General features: G+C 59.6%; 1 protein-coding gene across 2 annotated transcripts in view; it reads left to right on the plus strand.

Moving 5' to 3' along the window:
• Window positions 1-22,623, plus strand: part of CUX2 (cut like homeobox 2) — a 62,189-nt gene extending 39,566 nt beyond the window's left edge. For both annotated transcript variants that reach the window (XM_086761726.1, XM_086761727.1), the window contains exons 2-19: window positions 7,106-7,184; window positions 11,056-11,193; window positions 11,373-11,499; window positions 12,337-12,413; window positions 12,496-12,562; window positions 12,817-12,865; window positions 13,574-13,678; window positions 14,199-14,390; window positions 14,484-14,542; window positions 14,701-14,957; window positions 15,203-15,814; window positions 16,552-16,653; window positions 17,519-18,294; window positions 18,750-18,909; window positions 19,472-19,741; window positions 19,969-20,157; window positions 20,266-20,539; window positions 21,561-22,623. In XM_086761726.1, coding sequence (XP_086617852.1) covers window positions 7,106-7,184; window positions 11,056-11,193; window positions 11,373-11,499; window positions 12,337-12,413; window positions 12,496-12,562; window positions 12,817-12,865; window positions 13,574-13,678; window positions 14,199-14,390; window positions 14,484-14,542; window positions 14,701-14,957; window positions 15,203-15,814; window positions 16,552-16,653; window positions 17,519-18,294; window positions 18,750-18,909; window positions 19,472-19,741; window positions 19,969-20,157; window positions 20,266-20,539; window positions 21,561-22,212 — 4,185 coding nt within the window. In that variant the 3' untranslated portion in view covers window positions 22,213-22,623. The remainder of the gene's footprint in view (window positions 1-7,105; window positions 7,185-11,055; window positions 11,194-11,372; window positions 11,500-12,336; window positions 12,414-12,495; window positions 12,563-12,816; window positions 12,866-13,573; window positions 13,679-14,198; window positions 14,391-14,483; window positions 14,543-14,700; window positions 14,958-15,202; window positions 15,815-16,551; window positions 16,654-17,518; window positions 18,295-18,749; window positions 18,910-19,471; window positions 19,742-19,968; window positions 20,158-20,265; window positions 20,540-21,560) is intronic.
• Window positions 22,624-24,067: the final 1,444 nt, after the last annotated feature.

Consider the following 24,067-nt stretch of genomic DNA (forward strand, 5'->3'; position numbering starts at 1 on the left):
GGGAGGGAAATCTGGCAGCGTTCTAGGGGATGCTTGGAGGAGACAGGGCAGGGAGCGGGCAGGACCTGCCCTCACCCCCGTGGTCCCAGCCGCTTCCCACGCTGTCAGCTCATGGGGGGCTGAAACGGGAAGGGGAGAGCGCTGGGAGGGACAGACTGGATTTGGTGTGGCCAGGGCACGGGTCACTGTCCCCACCCCTGGAGGGGTTTCTGCAGCTGATAAAATCCGTTTGCTTTGCCTTCCTGGGTGGTACTGGGTGGTCCCTGTGCTACGCATGGGTGGGGGGTATGGGCAGGGCTGCCAGTGAGTTCCATGAAGACCCCAACACCAGGGATGGTGGAGAGATTCCGGTCAGGGGAAGGAGCTGTCATCGCCAGGAAGTTCCATGGCGTGACCAGGAGATGCCATGGTGTGGCCAGAAGTCATGATGTGATCAGGAGGTGCCATGGCATGGCCAGGAGGGACCACAGTGTGACCAGGAGGTGTCACAATGTGGCTGGAAGGTGCTGTAGCGTGGCCAGGAGATGCCACAACATGACCAGGAGGTTTCGCGGCATGGCCGGGATGCACCAGACGAGGTTGCGGTGGGCAATCTGAGGAGGAGCTGAGCACCGGGGTGGAATGACGTGGTCCCAGCCCACCCTGTTGCTGCAGAAACATCTCACTTCTCCAGCCGGCCGTAGGCGGTCCCCAGCCCCCTGCCACGTCCCCGGAGGCTCACTGGGTGCCTTGGCTTTGGTCCCCGATGCCAATGAGAGATGCATCGTGCCTCAGGATGCCTCTTCTCCTCCCAGCTTTTTAATGCTCGCTCTTTGGGGGCTGCTGTCTGCTCCTCTAATGCGCCTGGATGGAAACCCCCGGAGAGCCGCCGGTACTCCGAGCTTGCCAGCAGCGACACATTAGGATCTGTCATCTGCTGAGCATTACCTGGTTCTAAATCTGTCTCTTTGGAGCTACGGAACTGCATGAAAAAATATTAAAGTAAACAATAAGTGGATTTACACAAATGCGTCTGATTTCCATATTTTTCATCACTTCATTTTATTCCTGGCTTTCCTGATCCGCTCATTTATTTATAGGGCAATCCAGTATTGATTCATTCCCGTGCGCTATGCGTAAACACATAAAAGAGAGTGATAACAATAGGAATACATTTTCAGTCTTTTAAATACTGCGTTTTTGCCGATAGTCCTCATTAGATCCGCGACAAGAACATGAGCTACATCCTTGGGGAGCCCGGCCGCTGCCTCCGCCCAGCGGCTCCGGGTTCTCGGGGACGTAAGGATGGAGCGGGTTGCGATTCCGGGCTGGGTGGCAGCTGCTTCCCCGCCTCTGCCGGCTTCTTTCCCCCAGTTTTGTTTTTTTTTTTTGTGGAAGATTTTGGGGGATTTTATCCCAAAAAGGAGAATTCTGCTCCCCTGAGGTCAGGTTTCTGGGCTGCTTCAGTGCCAGGCAGCGCGGGGTGGACGCCAGCGCAGGGTGGACACCAGCGTGGGATGGACACCAGCGTGCTGCTGTGTCTGCTGGCCTGAGCCTGCCCGCACCCTGGGGACTCTTTTCCCCCTCTTTCCCCCTCCTCTCTTCCCAAATATTTTTCCTTTTTCCTCCTCTTTTCCCTTTTTCCCCTCTTTTCCCTTCTCTTTCTCCCTCTTTTTCAAATTTGTAAAAATACCTCTTCGATATATATTCCTCCCCCGCAGAGCCCGCTTTCCAGCGCTCCCCATGAATATTAACCAGGGAGAGCAGAGCGCTACATCATCTGCGTCACGGGAAGGAGCCCGTAAAAGCGCCGTGATGAATGGCCAGCATTCCCTCTCCGCTCCTTCTTCTAGATGGGAAGGAAAAAAAAAAAAAATTATTTTGAAATACAAACCTGAGTGGGTGCGGACGGGCCTTTCGGGCCGTTTCTCTCCGCCGTTCCCAAATACATCTCATGTACTTTTAGGCTCCTAAATCCTTCCCATATAATTTTTTCCTCGAGGATTGAGGAGCAGGGCCAGGAGAATAAATTTTACCTGCAGCGAATAAACCCGACTTTATTTCCCCCCCCACCCCGATCAGCTAAAGGGCGGCTTCTTTCTCTCCCCAAAAGCCGCCTGTGACGGCGGTTTAATGGCAACAGCTTGAGAGGGACAAAGTTTGAATATCCTTGCGATGGAGAAAAGAGCAAAGCGAAAGCCCTGCTAATTACAAAAGTTGCTTTATGAAAGATAATTCAAAGCAATAATTTAGCAAACATAATCAAGTAGCGCAGATGGGGATTTTGATGAATAGTTTGCAACATGCAATTAGCAGCTCTTGCAGTTACATATCATTAACCCTCAGAGCACAAAAATTATTTTCTCATTATTAGATGAAAAGGTAAAATTAAGCTGACTAGACAGTAAAGGAACAAACTACAATTAATTACCTTCATTTATTACAGTCATTATTTTAAACTTATTTTTTTTTACTCTGATAGATAGATGAAAACATCTAAATTAAAAGTTTTGTTCTGCTAAATGGGAGGTGAAATTTTGCCACGCTCGGGGTGCGCCCGCGTGCCAGGACCAGCCCAGCTCCATCCCGGCTCCGTCCGGAACGCGGGGAGCAGCGGGAAGCCCCGTCACCCCACTTCACCCGCACCAGGGATGCAGGGTCCCGCGCATCCCTGCCCGCCCCCACCGACCTGGACCGCTGCCGCCAATCGCCCCGGGGAATTTTCCATATTTTTTGCAGGAAAATAATTTTGCAGGAGAGTAAATTTGGTGGGTTTGCAAGGGTGGCACCTTCTCGTGCCGCCGGTCGGAAATCAGCCCGCGCCTTTGAGCCGCGCTGGTGCCTTTTGTTTCAGCATGCGTGCCGGTAGCAGATGGTTCAGGGCTGCCAACTGTCAGCAAACGCACTAAAAAAATAAATTAAGGAAAAAATAAAGGGGAAAAAAATAAGGAAAAAACCAACTAAACCAACCAGTGCGGAAAAAAAAAGTGTATTAAATCAAGAAATCCTGCGCTGTGGAGGAAGAGGAGAGCTCGGGCGCCTTCTCCCAGAGCCGGCCAGGGATGAGGGGGAAAAATAACGTAATGAGCTGAGCGTCCTCCCGCTCCCACTCCGCTCTCAGGAACGTGGCCAAAGTGTCGTTGGGCTTGTCAGGAAGTATTACAACAAAATTAAGAACCAGCAGCAATTTTCTTGTGTTCGGGATCCTATGCTTTATAAAGTAAATTATTAATGGGGTTTTTTCTCCATTAAGCAGTTATTTGCAGCGGCCCGGGTATATTTCTCATTAGAAATAACATCATCTGAAGAACTTCTATTGATTGGTCTTTTTTTTTTTTTTTAATCTCTGAATCATGAACGTGAACAACATATTTCTGTGACGTTCCCTTTAACTAGAATTCTCAGACTTTATTTTTATGTTATTGATTTTTTTGACGTGAATTGCTTTTTTGGCCCGGTGAAAACGGCGCGAGCGGTTTCTGCCTTGGAGAGGAACGGGCTGGGGGAGGAGGAAGTGGAAGGAGCAGGGATGGGGGGTGGGTGTGCGATGGGGCTGTGAGCGTGCGATGGGGCTGCGTCGGTGTGATGCGTTTGCGTGGGTGTGCAGTGGGTTCGCGTGGGCGTGCGATGAGGCTGTGGGTGTGGAATGGGGCTGTGAGCGTGCGATGGGTCTGTGTGGGTGTGCGATGAGTTTTGGGGTGTGCCAGGGGTCTCTGTGCGCGTGGTTGGTCTGTGTCCATGTGCAGTGTGCGCGTGTGCGATGGACGTGTGCACGTGTGCCATGGGTTTCTGCGTGTGGTTGGTCAGCGTGGGTGTGCAGTGGATCTGTGTCGGAGCAATGGGTCTGTGTGGGTGTGCGATGGGTCTGTGAGCGTGCGATGGGTCTGTGTGGGTGTGCGATGGGTCTGTGTGGGTGTGCGATGAGTTTCTGGGTGTGCCCTGGGTCTCTGTGCGCGTGGTTGGTCTGTGTCCATGTGCAGTGCGCGTGTGTGATAGACGTGTGCGCGTGTGCCATGGGTTTGTGTGTGTGTGGTTGGTCTGTGTGGATGTGTGGTGGATCTGTGAGCGTGCGATGGGGCTGCGTCGGTGTGATGCGTTTGCGTGGGTGTGCGATGGGTTCGTGTGGGCGTGCGATGGGGCTGTGGGTGTGGAATGGGGCTGTGAGCGTGCGATGGGTCTGTGTGGGTGTGCGATGGGGCTGTGTGGGTGTGCGATGGGGCTGTGTGTGTGGAATGGGGCTGTGAGCATGCGATGGGTCTGTGGGTGTGCGATGGGTCTGTGCATTTGTGTGCTGGGTTTGTGTGAGCGTGTGATGGATGTGTGCACGAGTGCAACGGGTTTCAGGAGTCGATCGGACGCGGGGCGCCTGGAAGGCAGCAAAGGGCCCCGGCACGAGGCGGGGTGTCCCTGGCACGTGGCCGGCGCTGCACGGGGGTCCAGCTCCATCACCCCCAGCTCTCCCCGGGGCCAGCGCCCCCGTCCCAGGCTCTCCCCCCTCGCCCCTCCGCAGCCCTCCGCTCTCCCCGCCTTCTTTACACATCAGCAAAAAAAAGCGAGGAAAATAGCGAAGGCTTGAATGTGTTTTTTTCATCAGTTTGCTTCAACATTTGGGGTCTCTGCTGCCGCTTTCTCCCCCGACAGCTGTTCCTCTCCACTGAAAAAGAGCTCATTTGCGGTTTACCGCCACCAGTATTTAGATGGAAATAACCCGCTACTTATCCCGCACTTGATCTCACGGATATGAGAATAAACTCGCCACCGGTGCGCCGCAAATCCCGTGCCTTTGGAGAGGAGACGCTCAGACGCTCGGTCCTGGCCGCTGCGCCGGGAGGAGGGCCGGCTGCGCTGGGGGAGTTTTACCATTTTGTCAGTCAATTATAATAATATTTCTGCTTCCAAATGTTTAAAAAGTTGGCTTCGGAAGGTATAATCATGGCACAGAGGCCAGGCTGACAATAGTAATTAATTAGGCTATTACGCATTCTGCAGTGATAATTGCTTTGCTGGAAAGTCACCAGCCATGAAAAGGACCCGGCGCGTAAATGTAATTCATCACGCGGCAGCGATCCCGCGCCGCTGCCGTGCCTCACCTTGAGCCCGCAGATGCTGCGGAGGGGGACGGAGCGGGGAGGAGAAACAGAAATGAATAGTACATCGATTTCTGACGCGGGGAGAGAGCTCGCCGGAGGCTTTGCGGGCGGAGGGAGGGCAGTTGGCGGCGGGTTCGCCGTCGCCGATGGGCGTCGTGGGGGTGAGGTGAGCGGGAACAATGCCGTCCCGACCCCGCCGAGCTGGGGTTGCTGGTGGGGACGTTCAGGTCCCCCATTTTTAGCAATTTTCTCCTCGTTTTAGCAGGATGCGGGTGACATAGCCCTCTCAGGTGTGGACGCAGGGGTTGGCCCAGCTTCTGCCCCGGGGGAGCAAACATTTTTGTTTTTTTTTTCTACAAAACCTTGATTTAGGGGCTGGTCTGGGCTTTTTCCACGTGTTTGTTCAGCTCTAAAGGAGAAATAACAGCAGTTTCAGGAGCTGGGGTGAGCTGTCCCCTGAGCTGCTCCGGCAGGAATCTCGCCTGGCATTTTGGTGAATTATTCCCCTGCGGAAAAGTTCACTGAAAATTTGGCATATCTTTTTTCCCCTGGCATTTCCTTGGAGTTTAGCGGGACTCCAAAAGAGCAGAGCGGATGCCTGGCTCACTGCCCTGCCCGTCAGCTGTCCCGGTGATGCCCAGGTGCCGAAAGGTGCCGGCCCTGAGCCGGAGCCCGGTGCCGGGGGACACGGCAGGAGCCGGGCAGGCGCGATGCTGTCCGGCTACAACGCGCGGGCAGCGCCATTCGCCGCCTGCTCGCCGCCTCCCCTCTCTTTCCCCGCTTTATTATTGTTATTTTAAAGCACCCTGAAGCCAAGCGTTTTTGCAGAACGCTGAAGAAAAGCCCCCAAATTCCTCCTCCGCTGGAAGCGCGGCGCCGAGAAGTAGGTTTGTGTACGAGAGGCTATAAAAAGCCCGGCTTATACAATTTTAACAATAGAAAAATGATCTTTGTGCTCCAGTGCCTGCGAGCTTGGAAGGAGAAGGCGGTTTGCTCAGGTGGCTGCTGGATTACAAATGAGCGGTTTGCTTCGGCTTTGAATGACAAGCAATCGCCGCCCGGGCCGGCGGGGTGAGCTGGGAGCTCCACCGGCGCGGGAGCTGCCGCCGGGCTGAGGGGCAAAGTTTGGGCTTCGTTTGATAATGAGCCCGTCGGTGGCTTAGGAGTGATTTAATTGACTGGTCTGCTGTCGCTAATAGCGCGTGTGCCAGCACTGAATGCCAGGTCAGCGTCTCTTCCTCCATCACCATGTGGCAAGGGTGCCCAGTTTGTATCAAACTGGGTGTTTTCTGGCTGGGAATGGGGCGACTCCATCCCCAGCTCCCGCGCCCGAGGCAGCAGGGACGCAGATGCCCGCGCATCCCGCCGGCACCCCATCCCACCCGCTGCAGGCGGGGCTGGATGCGCAAGGGTAGCGAGGGGACCCTCGGCAAACGAAACGCGCCGGAGCCCGGTGGGCAGCGGGCCCCGCCCCGAGATGTCACCGCGCTTTGGAAAATTAAAGGGAGTAAATGATTCATGCTCATAAATGTTGGATGGGAGCATGCAGCTGATTAATAGGTTGTTGGGTTGTTAGCGACGCAGCGTGCTGTCTCCCCGCCACGCGGCCAGCGTGAGTGTCCCTGGCACCGCGGCAGCCGAGGGGGACAGGGCATGATGTCCCCGTCCTGGCGCATGGGGCCGGTGTGAGCGGTGCTCCTGCCCACGGCGTCGCCGCAGCCGCGCGCCGTATCCATCCCGGCAAGCCCAACAACAGGCAGGCTTCTTTATTTCTTATTTAAGCGCTGCCATTAAATTATAATTTTCATTTACTCAGAGCACATCAATGATTTAGGTGGCGTGACATGGCGGCAGCGCGAGTTTCGCCGAAGGCAGCGAGCGGGGATGCGGAGCGGGCACAGAGACGTGCTGGCGGGGACCCGTGTGCCCATCATGGATGGCACCAGGCCTGGTAGCCTGGCAGAGCTGGCTCCTGCCCCGCAGAGCCCGTTCCCTCCCCCAAACCCATCTCTCACCCCTTTTCCATCTCCCTGCAGGTGATTGCACTTAGTAAGAGAAGCAAGGAGGCTGAGACGGCTTTCCTGAGCGTTTACAAGCAATTAATCGAAGCTCCAGGTAAGCAACGCGGTGGCGACCTGGCTGCCTAACGAGTCGCGTGCCGTAACGGTGTCGCCGACCTCCGCTGGCACGTGGTGCTCCGGAAATACCAGCCGAAGAGAGGAGCGGGAGCAGCTTTTGCCGTCGCTGCGTTTCAGCCCCTGAGCCAAATGCATCTTGACGTTAGGAAAGGAATACCTTTGCTCAGCCCTTGTAGTAACGCTGCGGCTATCCCCAGTTGTCTTTTCGACGGTAAGTTAACCGAAACCACCCAGCGCCGGCTCGCGGCACGGCTCCTGACACCGGCCCGCGGCTTAGGGACGGCTCCCCGTTTCACCACCGTGCTGGGGCGTACCCCGCGTCCGGGGCACCGCTTCAAGTCTTGGGACAGGGAAACTGAGGCACGGAGCAGCCCCGAGCCTTGCGTTGGCAGAGCTGGCGCGGTGGCCGGGACCCCGCTCCCCGCTGCTCCCTGCTCGCCGCCGCGGGCTCTGCCGAGGGTACAGGCTGTGCACGGAGCGTCCCCTGGCACGGCGAGGACAGAGAGCTGCAAACAACCGAAGATGCGTGGAAAGGCTCCTGCAGGGCCACTAATTCATTTTCCAGACATTTAGGAATAACAAAATGTTTTAATGATTTCTTAGGGGAATTAGGGAGACGTATTTTCGTCCTCATTAAATTTTCTCCTGTGCTACAAGAACCAAATGTCAGCTCGGTTTCCAGAACCCAGTTATCTTCCCTTCCCACCTCCCCGCGCTCGCCCGCTGCGCTCCTCCTGCTTGCACACGCGTGCGCAGGCGTGCACGCCCCAAAACCTCTCCCCTGGGGTCTCTGCACCCCTTCTCCTCCCCCTCCCCTCTCTCTGCTCTCCCACAGCGTCCGTCTCTGGCTCCCCCCTACCCTCCCGCCCCCCGAATCCCCCCGCCTGTCTTTTTGTCCCTGTCCGTTACGTGTCCGTGTGTCTCTCGACAGGCGAACTCTTTGTGGAATACTTTCCAAGCGCCACATAAGTCCTGATTCGACAATTTTTTGCTTTGAATGGCTGCTGTCAACACAAATCTCTGGCAGAGACTGTAACGGAGCCTGATTGCTCAGCAAGTATTTTGATAAGTGAGCTGGCTGTGTGTCTGTAATTACGGGAGAAAACCGTAAATCTTTTGGATATTGTTCACACAGATGTGGCGTGAAGGGAAGGGGGGAAGCAGTAAAATGTGTTAAAAGCATAATTAATGTCATTGTTGTTGGGGATGATTTGATTTAAGGCTGACTTGGACTCGTGGAGGGATTTGTAGGGCGCCGGTGGATGCGGTTGAGCAGGTTGGGATGGGGTGGCGGAGGAGGTGCCGCGCCGCTGGGAGGGGTGACGGCACCGCGAGGGTACCGTGGATGCACCGTGCATGCGTGTGGATGCTCCGTGGATGGACCACGGGTGCCCCATGCTGCTCGTGGAGCCGATGTCACCCATCAGCCCCCGGCGCGGACACCTGCGCCGAAGGCCGGGTCAAGTGGCCGGGCGCTGGGACAGGGATGGGCTGCCGGTCCGCGGGGACACGCGTGCTCCTTGGAGAAGGTGATGAGCACCCAGGGTACCTCACGCCCCGTCCCGCTGTCGCACGGTGCCTGAGTGGGGGTGACCGGGCGTGGGTCTGCTGGTGGCCTAGACCCCCTCCAGCATGGGGAAAGGCCCCTGGCCCCAACTCCCTGTGCCGGGTCTGGGGACACCAGGAGGGACCCCTGCCCACTGCCCCTGTCCCTGCTGCGGCACTGCTGGTGCCACTAAAGGACAGCCAATAACGCCAGCTAGTGGCAGCGTTTGTTATATGTAGATATTTAAAAAAATGTATATATATTTATATATTTATAGCGGGCGAGCATATGGAGCGATAGATAAGCACTCCTGGGCAGCGGGTTCTGCTTTGCAGCAGGGCCTTGCCGCTTCCCACACGAGCCGGCTACGCCGTCGGCGGGCAACGCCACGCCGCGGTCCCCGGGTCTGCGGGAGCCGCCACGGTGCCGGAGCGTGCAGCACCCCGACGTCCTGTTTCGGCACGCGCGCCTCTCTCGTGTCACCTGTCGCCTGTGGATGTAATTAATCCAGTCGGGCGTTTTGCATCAGCGCTGCCCCAGCTGTCAGAAGCGGAGCCGGAGCGCCGTTTGCTCTGTTCTCTTCTAAAAGCTCCGCTGCCCACCTCTTCAGCCCGGGATGTCAGCTCCAAACGGGGAGCAGCGTGCCGGGAGATCGCCCTGGCTGTATTTCAGCAGCCAGGCTGCGGCTCACCGGAGGGGAAATGCTGATGCGAGGAAAATCCCCGGAGCTTTATCGCTCGGGCCAGTTCCTCCCGTATTATTTCTCATCGAGGAGGTGAGAGGAGTTGCCGGTGCGGATCAGACGGGGCCTGCCCTGGTGTTTATCCCTGCGGAGGCGGCTGGCGGGCTGGCACGGAGCCCCCGGGGCCAGGGGAGCGCGTGGGGGGACTCCCTGGCCCCCGCAGCCTGTGTGCTGGGGCCTTGGAGCGCAGGGTTTAATTAGCCGTGTCGTTATCTCAGCTCGCGTACTTAGGGGTGTTATTAATGTTTGTGAGAGCATCCGGTCCTGCTCTAGCCTCCTTCGATGGCACGCTCCCGCATCCTTGGGTGGGGAACCGGCCCAAAGGGTGCTGAGCCGCTGCTCCAGCGCCGGCCCGACACCACGCGCAGCCTGGGAGGGTCTCAGCCGGGGTCAAGGCCCCGATTCAGCACCGAAGCCAGCAGATGTCTGATGTCTGGCAGAAAGAAGGGGGGACGCTCTCTGCGGAGCAGGAGGCTGCGGGTGCTTTCGACGTTGGCACGTGGGGTCTGGCGGTTGCTGGTCCTGCGGGGAAGCTGCGTGGCAGGTGCTGTGGTGCGGCCTTGCGCCCCGCGGCAGCGACACTGCAGGATAGGAGGGCAGTGGCGAGTCAGGGGGACCCCCAAACCCCATCTTGGAGGGCGCGTGTTGACCCCAGAAACACCCGGTGCTGCAGTTGGGCTGTGCCAGCGCAGCCCCGGACCACCCGGAATCCCACGGCACGGCCGTGGTGGCACCAGACCCCCTTCATCCCGCACCGCTGCCGTCTCAGCTGGGGTCTCGCTGAGCGGAAGAGCTGCTTTGCATCCCGTTTGGAGCAGAGGCAGCCGGTTGTTTGATTTTTTTTTTTCCATCACCGTTATTATTTTCCACCCTTGGATGCGTGCCACGCGTCCAAGCCGTACAGTAGCGCGCCCGGCTCCGTCCCACTTCCCTGTTTGTCTAACTTTTTGACCCTGGAGAATTCAAATCTATTTTCTTTCCTCTCCTTTTCTAAAAAAAAAAAAAAATCCAAGCCTATATTAACCTGGCTCAATAGGAGGCATTTTCTTGAACTTATTAAAAAACCCAGACTTGTAAATTAATTTGTTCGTGTTGTACAATGGCAGTGCAGATGGACTCATTAGCATGCACACAACAAATAATTATAGATGAATTTTTAGCTGGCCTGCTTAATGGGCTTGCTGGGTTAATTATGTCAATGTATAATTACATCAGCCCTGGGAGACATAATGGCACACCCTGCTGAGCAGACACCGGCTAACGATGGTGTTGTGCTGACGGAGGGAAGACGGACGCCTCCGAACGCACCTGCTTACCTCGGCACAAACCGCCATTGTCCGCGCCCAAAAACGCGCCGGCGCTGGTGGCACGGGGGCCGCGGGTGCCGCTGGCTCACTGGGGGACGTGATGCCCCCGCACGGGGCCGGCGATGGGGAGCGCGGGAGCGAGGGGTGTCCCCGTGGCACCCGTGGGGTGGGTGGCAGCGGGTGCCCGGGGCGGTGGGAGAGGGGCCGGTGGTGGGCGTCCCTGCCGCTCACCGCCACGTCCCGTGTCCCGCAGACCCCGCTCCTGTGCTGGAGGCTGCCCGGAGCCTGGAGGACCGGCTGCAGCAGCTCCAGCGCCTCGAGCCCGACCCGTCCCCGCTGAAGGAGCTCGGCCGCCCCTGGAAGAAGCACACGGAGCTCGTTGGCACCAAAGGTACCCCCCGGCGCCAGCCGCCCTGTCGGAGAAGGGCGGCAGTGGCGTCCCCGCCATGTGCCTCCGAGCATCCCCAGGGTGCGGGGGAGTCTCAGGGCAAGGACGTGGCCTCTGGCCCGCGGTCCCCGGTGACTGCTGCCGTCCCGAGCATGGCTGTGTGAAATGTGTCTCTCTTGCAGAGCGCAGAGAGGGGACGTCACCGGCGGCCGGGCTTGTGGCAGCGGCCGAGCCCCCGCTCTCCAGCGTCGACGGCAAAGCACTGTGCGCAGAAACCTTGCTGCAGAGAAATGAGGCAGAAAAGCAAAAGTACGTGAGTACCGGGAGCGGGGCTTCACACCCCGCAGCCGGGGTCATTTTGGGGTGCAGGGGGCACATGTGACTCTGTCCCCTTTTCTGCACGGGTGTGTCCTTCTGTCCTTCCCTCTCCTCCTTCCCTTTGCGCCTCCGTTGCTGTCCGGGTTGAGAGGGGACGCATCCAGCCCGGAAACCTGATACACAGTCTGAGGTGCTCCAAGCGTCCGTCTGTCTGTCCATCCCTGATCCCAGGCGGTTTTTGGGCTGCGGCAGGCGCAGGCAGAGCCGGGACGGGTCTCTCCTGCCGGCCCCTCGCGCCGTCTCCCTGGTGCGTGGCTTTGCTCGGACAAATGGGTTACATCCAGGTCCGGGGGTGAACCTCGTGAAATGGCCTTTTAATGTGGGGCTCCTGGCTTTCCTGGTGCCTTCGTTGTTATTCCTTAGCACGCTGCACCGGGAAACAGATGAGGAATCTTTAAACCCTAAATTGCAGATCTCTGCGAGCAAGTTCCTGGCAAGTGCAGGCTATAAATAATGCAGAATAACTTTTCCCTGATTGCTTCCTCCCCCTCCAATTAATTACAGGCGGGAGCGGGCTGCCACCCCCCCCGCCCCGTCAGAGCGGGGATCAGGATCGTTTTCAGCCCGAAGTCAATTTTTTTTACACCCAGACTATAAACCCCTCAACATCGGGTAGCACAGCTTGAACACATCCTGCCATCTGCCAGCGGGTCTTTCCCCGGCGTCACCGAGCAATGGGGTAGAGGAGGGGACACAGCGAGGGGTCTCTGCGCGCCCTCGGGGCGCTGCGGGGCCGGCACGGCCCTTGGTGATGCCCGTCTCTCGCAGGGGGCTGCAGGAAGCACAGGTCACGTTGGCCACTCGGCTCGGGGAGGCAGAGGAGAAGATCAAAGTGCTCCATGCAGGTAGGGAGGCCGGGGTAGGGGCTGCCGGCCACGGGGGGCCAAGCCCCTACCCCGTGGCTCACCTTCCTCTTCCTCTTCCCAGCACTGAAGGCCACCCAGACGGAGCTGCTGGAGCTGCGGTGTAAATACGACGAGGAAGCCGCGTCCAAGTAAGTCACCGGTGATGCCCGGTTGTGCCTGGAGGCCGTTGGCGTGCCCGAGGCTGAGTGACAGTGCCGGGACGTCCTCGCACGGCTGCTAAATGGCTTGAGGAGCTGAGATACTTTAAGTGACCACAGCGGGGGCTCCCTGTATCCGAGACACCTGCCCGTGCCCTCGGCTGTGGCGCGGGCAGGAGCCCCGGCCGTGGAGGGCTGTGTCCGTGCCTCCGTGCCGGCTGACGCCTCTTGCTTTGTCCTCCCAGGGCAGACGAAGTAGCCATGATCATGACGAACCTGGAAAAAGCCAACCAGGTGAGCAGGAGGTGACTTTCCAGCCAGCGCAGGGCACATACCCTGCTCCCCTTGCACCGCGCTCGGCCGCGGCCCCCCGGCACTGCTGGGGTTTGCCCCACAGAGCCCGGACGTCTGTACCCAAAAATGGCAAGGGGAGGCCAGGCTCCGGGACTGGGAAGCCCTACAAAGCAGGGCTCTGATTTCCTTCACCCAGTGGCTCCTCCAAACCAGCCCGGCGGGACCCCCTGCCCCGTGTTGGGGGTCACTGGTGTGTTTGGGCTTCTGCCAGGCTCCATTTTGGCCGCTGGAGCTGGTGTTTGTCACCTCTGGCCTCTCCTGGGCGTGTTAGGGCACGACCCACACCACCCTGGCGTTGGTTTCTGGCGTTGTTACTTCTGGTCCTATCCATTCCTATTCGTTAGTTTGATTTAGTTCTGAAAACGTAGGTGCAAATAAATGTGTGTGGATGATAAAAGAGGCTTAAAGAGGAATTTCCATGTAAATACGGCCTTTTGGGTGGAAAAGGCAGCGTGCTGGAGGTGGCCTGTGGTCAGTGCCCAGGAATCAGATGGGAACTGGATTAGGACATGGGGAGCCAAAATCCATTGAGGATCCGTTATGGTGGTGGGAGCAGGATGCTCAGGTCCCGGAGCCCCGCTCTGCCCAGCTGTGGGGTGGGATGAGCCGCGGGTGCCCAGCCTGACGTGCTTTCTGCTCTCTTTGCAGCGAGCGGAGGCGGCGCAGAGGGAAGTGGAGAGCTTGCGGGAGCAGCTGGCGGCTGTGAATAGCTCCCTGCGCCTGGCCTGCTGCTCCCCGCCGGGCGCTGCCGGGGTGAGAGCACCCTTCGGGGCCGGCAGCACCCCATCACGGCCAGGAGCACCCTTTTGGGGCGGGGAGCACCCCAGCATAGCTAGGAGCACCCCATAGCAGCCAGGAGCACCCTGTCACGTTCAGGAGCATCCCGTGGCGCTTAGGAGCACCCCGTTGAGTTCAGGACCACCCTTGGGCGTTTGGGAGCACCTGCTGCATTTGGGAACAAGCCGGAAATCCCCGTGACCGAGGCGTTTTTCCGCTGTGGGGGTGGTAGCATTGGCCATGCCCTACCTGCAGCCCCAGCCTCCTACGGGGAGGGGGACGTGCACCCCCGTAGCACCGAGCAGACCTGCTTGGGACACCTGTAAGGGCAGAGGAAAGGTCTGTCCCCCCCCAGAGCTGCGTCAGCCCGGGTCCCCATCCCTCAGAGCTGAGTCCTGGGCTCGCCTGCTCCCCGTAGGGATGAGTCTGATGGGGAGGGTGGCCTGTGTCCTCGTGTCGGGTGGCCGGGAGTTGACGGTGTCCCCTCTCCCGGCAGGACAAAGTGAACTATTCCATGTGCTCAGGGTCGAGGCTGGAAGCGGCTCTGGCCGCCAAGGACCGGGAGATTGTGCGGCTCCTGAAGGACGTCCGGCACCTCCAGAGCTCGCTGCAGGAGCTGGAGGAGTCCTCTGCCAACCAGATCGCCGAGCTGGAGGGGCAGCTGGCTGCCAAAAACGAAGCCATCGAGGTGCGCCCACAGGGGCTCGGGGCTTGCCGGGGAGGGAGGGGCGTGGGTCCGGCCAGGAGCCAGCTGTGAGGACTCCCCTTCTCTGCTCCGCAGAAGCTGGAGGAGAAGCTGCAAGCGCAGGCGGACTATGAGGAGATCAAAACGGAGCTGAGGTACGGCTCGACCGGCATCCGTGCCCGCTGCCTGCCTGTCCCCTGACCGGCCGGGCGCCGCCGGCACTCGCGGCACGCTTCAGCAGCCGTAACGCTCGGCGACTTGACGGCAGTGGAAAGCCGTGCCCGTTGAGTCACGCCGCTTGTCTCCCTCCCAGCATCCTGAAGGCGATGAAGGTGGCCTCCGCTGGCTGCAGCCTTCCCCAGGCAAGTGCCGCGGCACGCGCCGACACGCTCGCCAGGCTGGCCTGCGCGTGCCAGCCCTGCCGCCGGTGCCTCCGCCGCCCTTTCCCATCTCGGCTTGGCTCCTTGCAGAGCGTATCGAAGGCAGAGGAGGCCCTGCTCCTGGGGAAGGAGCCTTTCTACCCCTCGCAGAAGTACCTGCTGGAGAGGCCCAGCCTGCTGACCCGCACTGGTAGGGTCCCTGGGTCCCACGGCATCCCTGGTCCTGGGAGTGTCCCTGGGAACGTGGGCGGCAGAGCCGGATCCTGCTCCGGCTGTGGGAAGGAGCCCGGAACCAGCGGCAGGGCGGGGGGGACAGACAAGGGATGGGATGCCACCTGGGGAAGCTGAGGCAGGAGATGCTTCGCTGTGAGGCCGTGGCAGGGCCGCTGGCCGGGGGGACTCTAGTGCGTCTCCCTCTCTCTCCTTCATCTCTAGAGGAGGATCACTCTGAAGACGAGTCGGGGAAGGATTCACTGGGCATGGAGCAGCCGTACCCGTCCCCTCAGCATGCCCCGGCGGACGAACCCGCCTCCCCCGCTCCCCTTCCGCCTCTGCCCGGCCCTGGCCTGGCCCCCAACGGCCCCCGGACGTTCTCACTGTCCCCCTTCCCAGGGGGTGAGCGGCTTTCGGGGGACCCCAAGACCCCCCACGTCCCGCCACCTGCCTACAAGAGCGAGAACTCTGGCGGGGGGCCGCCCTTCCCTTCCACCATCTTCGGGGCCAAAAGCGGCACCGTGCCGGCAGCCAGCCCGCCCAGCGAGCCGTCCGAGGGCAGCGCTGGCAGCTCTGCTGACGAGGAGCAGCTGGACACGGCCGAAATCGCCTTCCAGGTGAAGGAGCAGCTGCTGAAGCACAACATCGGGCAGCGGGTCTTCGGGCATTACGTGCTGGGGCTGTCGCAGGGCTCCGTCAGCGAGATCTTGGCCCGGCCCAAGCCCTGGCGCAAGCTGACGGTGAAGGGCAAGGAGCCGTTCATCAAGATGAAGCAGTTCCTCTCCGACGAGCAGAACGTGCTGGCCCTGAGGACAATCCAGGTGCGCCAGAGAGGTGAGTGGTTGGGGTGGCCCTGGCCAAGGGGTCCCGCTCCAGGATGCTGCGAGCGGTGCTGCGGGATCCCCTCCCGACGCATCCCGGCAGCACCCTGGGGCGTCCCGTGCCGGGGTGTGCTGGCAGGACAGGCAGTGGTTCCGCACGGAGTCACCGGTGGCACTCAGGGATCGTCCCCCTGCTCACCGCAGGGTGGGATGGAGCCCCGCAAACAGCAGCGATTAACAACAACCCATCGTGTAGGCTGCGTCACCGGCCGTGCTTTACTCATTTATTCCGACAAGTGCCATTTAATTATTCATTGGGCTGTTTTCGTGGCTCGTGAATCGGTGCGCTGGGGAATATTTTGCTAAAATGATGAAGTCTTAATGCTGCGGCACCTCGGCGTGGTGTCAGCACCGCCCTGAGGTGGTAACGCCCCGCTGCCAGCATGCATGGCTCTGGGGACGGTGTGGTCCCCATCCTGTGTCTCCGCTCAGCACCCTGCGCACCGGTGGGGAGCGGGTGCCCTTGGATGGGGTGAGCAAGGTGGCCGGGAGATGCCGTGCCAGAGGCGAGAGCTGGCAGCCAGGGCTCCCCGCGCTCCAGCTAGCGACTAATTGGGAGTGACATTTGTCTTAAAACCAGCATCCCTAAAAATAACTGAACACGAGGAGCGGTAAATACTTCCTGACATACAAGCGGAGCTTGTAAAACCAGCGCCAGTGACAAAGCTGTTATCCTGCTTCTTTGATCAGGTAGCATCACGCCGCGGATCAGGACGCCGGAGACCGGCTCTGACGACGCCATCAAAAGCATCCTGGAGCAGGCGAAGAAGGAGATCGAGTCGCAGAAGGGAGGTAGGTGCCCATGTTTGGGTGGCCCCGGGGGTGGCCAAGCCCTCACTCGGCCCCCGTGGGAGCAGCGCCCGCACCCACAAAACCCACAGCATCCGGCGCAGGGGTCTCTGCCTTCCCTAGGAAACGTTAGCCAGTCCCTGCCAAGCCCGGCGCTTGCGGCACGGTCCTGGGCAGGGTGGCCCTGGGCTAGCCCTGCGGCTGGCCGGGAGCTGACACGCGGGATGGACCAGCTCTGGCAGAGCCAAAATGGTTTTTTTTGGGGTCATTTCTCCCGCTGACGTCCACACAGGAGATTTGAGGCGTGATGGGAAGAAACGCTGGTAAATACTGTTAGGGATGGAAGACTGCCCACGCAGCAGCGTTTGTATCTGGGCTTTCGGAAACTTCAGACCTACCCTTTTCCTCCCCCCTGCCCCGCAACAGATGATGAAATGAGGATGCACGATCCATCTGGCGCAAGGAATCGTTAAGGCAGCTGCGCTGGCAGTCAATTACAAGAAATGAAATACATTAGAACAGGTAGTCTGCTGAGAAAGCAGAATGCTGGAGAATTAAATTAGACAGGAACGGTGGAAAAACAGTCAGGGAAAACAAACATGTTTGTGTGTTGCCGTCGCTGGTAATGGGATTTATTTTGCAATCGTCAAAAAAGAAGCTCGCTTTGAGCTGGGGGTGTCACAGCTTTCGCTTTGTGGGTGCTGCTGGTCCTTCATCTGATCTGCATCCATGTGGGGCATCCGCCTAATGGAGAGTGCTCCAGACCAGACTGGGATAAAATCCCTTTTCCCCTGCGTTTTGAATTGTGGCCACGTGGTAAAGCGGTGCGTGCTGCTCCTCGGGGCTCCCTCACCCCTTTTCTTTGCAGGGGAACCCAAAACGCTGTCAGCATCGCAGGCGGTGGCCAACGGGGCGAGCAGCAACAGCTCGGAGGACGCCATCAAGAGCATCCTGGAGCAGGCGCGGCGGGAGATGCAGGCGCAGCAGCAGGCGCTGCTGGAGATGGAGTCAGGGGGCAGCGGGCACCCCGGGGACGCTCCGCCCGCCGAGCGCTCCACGCTGGCTGCCGTCAACCAGAACGTTGTCTCGACCTACGTCAAGCAGGAGGAGGGGAGCCGGGCCAGCCCCGGCCCCCCGCAGCCGCCCCTGGCCGTCCTCTCGCCCGCCGCCTTCGTCCAGAGCATCATCCGGAAGGTGAAGTCGGAGATCGGTGATGCCGGTTCCTACTTCGACCAGCACTGGGCATCAGAGCGGAGCCTTCTCAACCGGCCCTACACCTCCGTCTCGCCTTCGCTTTCCTCGTCCTCCTCAAGCTACTCCAGCATGGCCAATGGCCGGGGCTGGCCGCGAGGCGAGCCCGGTGATGGCGGCACCAACGAGGATGAGCTGCCACCGGCAGACGACGAGCCCCACCGGCTGACGGACGTGAAGGCAGAGGGAGCCGGTGCAGAACCGGCAGCTGGTGGTCGTCTCTCCTACTACCCCTCCTACGTGCCACGGTCCCTGAAGCCCACCGTGCCGCCGCTGACGCCGGAGCAGTACGAGATGTACATGTACAGGGAGGTGGACACACTGGAGCTCACCCGGCAGGTCAAGGAGAAGTTGGCCAAGAATGGCATCTGCCAGAGGATCTTTGGAGAGAAGGTACCAGCCTGGAGGAGGGGGGTCCGGTGTTCCCTCTGGTCTGCAACCCACAGCCTGGGGCTCATTGAAGGTCTCTGCCAGCAACTTCCGGGTCCCCGCTCTCCCCAGTGGGTTTCCCCTTGGAGGATGCTGTGTCCTCAGGGTCTGACCCAACCCCGAGCCATCTCCCAGTGGCCACCACCAAATGCTTGGTGGCACTTCCCACCAGGAATGCCCTGTCCCGTGTGCAGAGCCCTGTGGGACCACCTTCCCAGCCCACTGAGTATCCCAGGGGGACCCACCACGGTTCCAGCACCTGCGGTTGGGGCCGAAGGGTCCGAAAGTGCCGAAGTGAGCACGGCAGCGGGTGGCAGCCTGCTTCCCCTCCCTCAGCGTGGGGATGGAGGGTGGGCGGCAGCCTGGCGCTGGCGGGAGCGTTCCCGGACCCCAGCAAGTGACACCTGCACGGTGCCTAGGTGCTGGGGCTGTCCCAGGGCAGCGTGAGCGACATGCTGTCGCGGCCCAAGCCGTGGAGCAAGCTGACGCAGAAAGGTCGGGAGCCTTTCATCCGCATGCAGCTCTGGCTGACCGACCAGCTGGGCCAAGGCATCAGCCAGCAGCCGACCCCCTCCCAGGGTAAGTGCTGCCGTCCCCGCGGTCCCCGTGTGCCATCGGTGTCCCCAGCATCTGCCCCACACATCTGACCCTCATCCCAGTGCTGGGGAGAGCCATCCGCAGCGCCCCTACCCGCACCCTGATCCTGGGAAGCCCCTTGCATTCCACTCTCCTCTGATGCATCCATCTCATTTGAGCCCCCTTAATCAGTCGCTTAGACAATTTGGGCCTGCTGTACAAATCTTCAGATGTTATTTTGTCAGAAACAGGGTTTGAAAGTCATCTAGTTGGAAAAAAAAGAGGAAAACCACAGCAAAAATCTTTGGCTTTGTGCCTGGCATAATGAAGTAATGGGGTTTTTAATATATTAGTGATGTCTTCTCTCTCTAGCTATTCCACTGGCGCCTCCGGCATTGCTGGAGCCTCCGGCATTGCCAAAGCCGCCGGAAAGACTCGGCCAGCATCCCTCCTTCTAGAGGGCAGAGCCACAGGCATCCCCAAAATAACCTTCCTGCTCCCACCGAGTCCCCGCCGCTCTCCCCTCCTGCCGTCCCGCTGACCCCTCTCCCCCGGTGTTGCGCAGCCAGCCCGGCGGAGCCCCAGCCATCCCCCTCGCCGCCCCCCAGCCCCACCGAGCACGAGAAGGGCTGCCAGGAGCCCCTCACCCTGGCCTTGGAGAGCAGCAAGGAAAACCAGCAGCCCGAGAGCCGGTCGACGCCCGCGCTGGGGGGGAAGACATACCCCAACAGCCAGGGACCTGTGGGCATCCAGGAGATCGTGGCCATGTCCCCCGAGCTGGACACCTACTCCATCACCAAGAAGGTCAAGGAGGTCTTGACGGACAACAATTTAGGTGCGGATCCTCTCCCCGCCCGGGTTTTCAGGAGCTGCTGGTGAGGCTGCACGGATGCATCACCCCCATTCCCATAGCCGCAGACAGCCCCTGGTTCGCTGTGGGTGCTCGGGGGGGATCGTGGCGCGCGGGGGAGGATGCTGGGGTGCACCCGCTCCGTGGGGGGATGGTAGCGCCCGCCCCGCTGCTCTGCCCCGCTCTAACAACCTCTGCTTCTCCTCCGCCAGGCCAGCGGCTGTTTGGGGAGAGCATCCTGGGCCTGACGCAGGGCTCGGTGTCCGATCTCCTCTCCAGGCCCAAGCCGTGGCACAAGCTGAGCCTGAAGGGGAGGGAGCCCTTCGTCCGCATGCAGCTCTGGCTCAATGACCCCCACAACGTGGAGAAGCTGCGTGACATGAAGAAGCTGGAGAAGAAAGGTGAGGGTCAGGGCGATGCAGCACCCCCGAGGTCCAGGGTGCTGGCCAAGGCGGGGGCTCCCTGGGCTGGGGGGCGAGCGGCGCGCAGCTGGGTCTCCTCTCCTGCAGCCTACCTGAAGCGTCGGTATGGGCTGATGAGCGCCGGCTCGGACAGCGAGTCCCCCAGCACCCGCTCCGAGTGCGCTAGCCCCAGCCTACAGCCGCAGGACCTCAGCCTCCTCCAGATCAAGAAGCCACGGGTCGTGCTCGCCCCAGAGGAGAAGGAAGCCCTGAAGAAAGCCTACCAGCTGGAGCCCTACCCCTCCCAGCAGACCATCGAGCTGCTCTCCTTCCAGCTCAACCTCAAGACCAACACCGTCATCAACTGGTTCCACAACTACAGGTACGGGCACTCTCGGGCTTGAGACATCATTCCTCTTCCAGCCCTCCCAGTCCCTCTTGCCTAGACAGGGAAGTGCAGATCCATGCATGGGTGCTGGAGGTCCCCAGGTGCAGGATTGCAGCAGAAACGCTGCGTGTGCCCTGGCTGGCGGGTAGTCAAGAGGTGTCAACCACCTTGACCAAGTCATGGTGAGCATCTAAAGAGGTTACCGTGCCCATGTCTACCTGCACGCTGCGGCGGGACACCACCTGCCACCGAGCAGGAGCTCCACAGTGGGTGAGGAAAAACCTCATGGCGGCTTCTGGAGCACAGGATGCGTCCCTGCAGCAGCCCGGCCCCGGGGAGCAGCATGGGCTTCATCCTTGGGCGATATTGCAGGACACGTGGCTCCTGAATCCTCCCCAGGCCTGCACCAAGGGCCATTTTCTGTCTGTATAACTGTCCCAGGTGACAGGTTGTGCCCCTCCCCTCTATAAACCAGTATAAAAAGACATAAAAGCACTTGTGTTGAGGCCGTGGAGCCTCTGACCCTGCCCGGGTAGCACAGAGTGGATGGTCAGGATTTATGGGAGCCGGGTGAGGTTTCTCACGTGGAGCCATCGTGTGGGGAGAGTTTAGAGAATCGAGCTTTTTGGTGAAACATTGATGAAACCCACGACCTTTCCCCTTGCGTGGTTCCAGGAAAGCTCCTCCTGCTCTTGGTAAACACAACTGCCCTGAAATAAACCTTTGAAAAGCGCTACGTATTGAACAACAACAAAAAACGTAGCGGAAAGCGCTTGCAAAACTGGGTCGATTTGGCTGGAAGCAGCCCAAAATGTTGCAAAATCCATTCCCCCCGTGTTCAAGTGGCAATGATTTTCCCCCAAAAAAGTGTTTTAAAGGCTGTCAGGGTGGGATTTTACATCTCAAGCAATGTCGTTGCATTTTTCTGGCTGGAGATGCTTTTCAAGACGCGCAGTGCCTGCGATGTGGGGCCATGGGTGGCAGTTGTCGACCCTCCACGGTTGTGTCCCGGCAGGTCGCGGATGCGCCGGGAGATGCTGGTGGAGGGGACGCAGGACAACGACACGGACCCGGAGCAGAGCAGCGGGGTGGCCGTCCCTGGGCGCCGGGCTTCCCACAGCCCCGATTTGGATGCTGAGGACCATAAACCCGTATTTGGGAAGGGCGAGCATCCCTGTGCTGCCGCGCCCGTGAAGGTGAAAGAGGAACACGGGGAGGCAGGCGGCTGGGGCCGCCGGCGGGACTCGCGCAGCCCGGCCGGGGCGGCTGAAGGGACCGGACCTCCCCAGGAGGAGCGGGGTGCAGCCCCCCACGCCGCCGCCCCCAGCACCGGCAGCCTCCCGCGACGAGGAGGCCGAGCCGGCGGACCCCCACCGCCCCCGCCGCCGCACCCCGACAGCTCCCAGTCCTCCGCGGGGTCGTCCCGTTGCAGCTTGGAGGTCTCCCCGACATCGCCCTCAGCGGCCTCCTCGCCCGGCCTCGCCGGCTCGGCCTCGCCGGGACCGTCCTCCGCTGGGCCGGTTTCACCAGCGCTGCCGCCGGCTCCCGGCCCCCAGCTCAGCACCAGCGTCCAGCGGCGCCACGAGAAGATGGCCAACCTCAACAACATCATCCACCGCCTGGAGAGGGCCGCCAACCGCGAGGAGGCCCTCGAGTGGGAGTTCTGAGCCGCCCTAAATATCTATATACACCCCCACGCACATATATATATATATTTTGTTAAACGCAGCGCGCACCGAGAGGCAACAGGCGGCCGGCGCCGTGGAGGGGAGCACCCGTGGAAAAGGGGGGGCACCGGCTACGAAGCCACCCCCCCACTCCGCTTTGTTTTAAATGTGAAAAACTGGGAACGATTTTAGAAAAGAAAAGAAAAAAAAAAAAACAAAAAATATTTATAGACCTCTTTTAGCTATTTTAATAAAAGGATACTTTGGAATTTATTAACAGCTGAAGCTGCTTTGATATTAAAGATAGCTATAAAATCAAGATGATGTAGCAGTCGTGTCATTAAATGTACACTGAAGTCTTGTAGTTTGCCACTGGATGAGATTAAAAAAATAAACAAACAAACAAAAAAACCCACAGCAAAGACTTCCTGAGCAAAGCCATCAAGAAGCACTATGAGACTGACCAAATGTAATCAGCTTTCGCCGAGCGGTTTCCACCTCCGTCTGTAAGACACCGCGGCGCTTCTGCCCCAGCCAGAGACTGCGTCGAAGTCCCTGAAGACTCTAAAGCGAAAACCTCGATGCCGTCGAGTGTGTGTTTAGTTCTGGTGGTCCGTGTTTTCCGAAACCTGTGTCACGCGGAGTGTCCTGTGTGGTTGTGTATGTTGTAGAAATGTCTGCAATAGCCTCCTGGAACGACATGTAGCATGGTCCCAACGCCGTCCCTCGCGCTTCCGGCGGCCGGTGGCAGCTCCTGCCAGCTCCTAAAGGAGAAAAAAAATAAGGCAAAAGCGAAGGAGGCCGCTCGTGTTTGCCATTTTGGGAGCGAGATGGGAAGAGGTTCCCGGGTGCGGCGCTTGGGGACGGCTCTGGTTTGGAGATGGGCATCCCTGGGATCCTGCTTCCCCGCACTCTGCCCTTCTCCATTTGGGAAAGGAAAAGAGACAGAGCCTGCGAGCTTTGTCCCTGGGACACTGGTTCCCGGGGAGGAGCACTCAAAAATTGTGAGCTGGCCGCTCGTGGGGGCCGAGCCCTGCTCGGGGCTGCTCCCGGCATCACAGCCCGCTCCTGCGGCTGAAGCACTTTGTTTTAGGGAGAGCGCCCGGACAGGAGGAGTGTCCCCTCATCGCGGCCGTGTCCCCTCACCGCAGCCGTGTCCCCAGGCGGTGGCTGCTGGTGAAGCTGGGACAAGCCCCGGGGTGTCGAGCCAGGCTCCTGTCCAAACTGGGCAAATTCAGGCCTGAAAGGGGCAAAGCATCATCAGGCTTTGGCTTGTCAGGGCCGACCCTGTGCAGAGGCGATGGTGGCACCATCCCGACGTCCCCAGCCCCGCTGTCCCAGCTGGCCTCTGCTGACGAAATGCCTTTAAACGGTGTGGGGTGTGCCGCGCTGGGCTCTGTCCCCTGCACACGTGGCATCAGCCGTCGCCCACCAAGGCGGTCATCGCAAGGGCTCCCCGCCAGGCGCCGAGGCTATGCATCCACTGATTTTCCACGGTACACGTTTTTACCAGAATAGAAGGTATTTTCATATTGGGGTGGGAGGCCATGAGCCATGCTAAAAGCGGCTCCGCGAAGGCGCAGCTCTCCTCGCCCTGTCCCAGCTGGCCCCAGCTTGTCCACGGCCGCTCTTTTCCCTGCCGCCGTGCTGCAGAAGGTCGAGGCGCGACCGCTGACTGCTTGTCTCCGTGGTGCGCTGGCGGGAGCTTTAGTGGAACGGGATTCAAGGAAGCACTTAGGATGGTCTGGAGCGCGGCAATCCTGTTGGATTGGAGCTGGCGGGACGCACCGGGCACGGTTTTGTTAGGCTTATGTACTGTACTTCAAAAGTTTCTATGAGATCGATGAACTTTGTT

This window comes from Chlamydotis macqueenii, chromosome 17 (genome assembly GCF_036417535.1).
Source record: "Chlamydotis macqueenii isolate bChlMac1 chromosome 17, bChlMac1.mat, whole genome shotgun sequence".
Lineage (NCBI taxonomy): Eukaryota > Metazoa > Chordata > Aves > Otidiformes > Otididae > Chlamydotis > Chlamydotis macqueenii.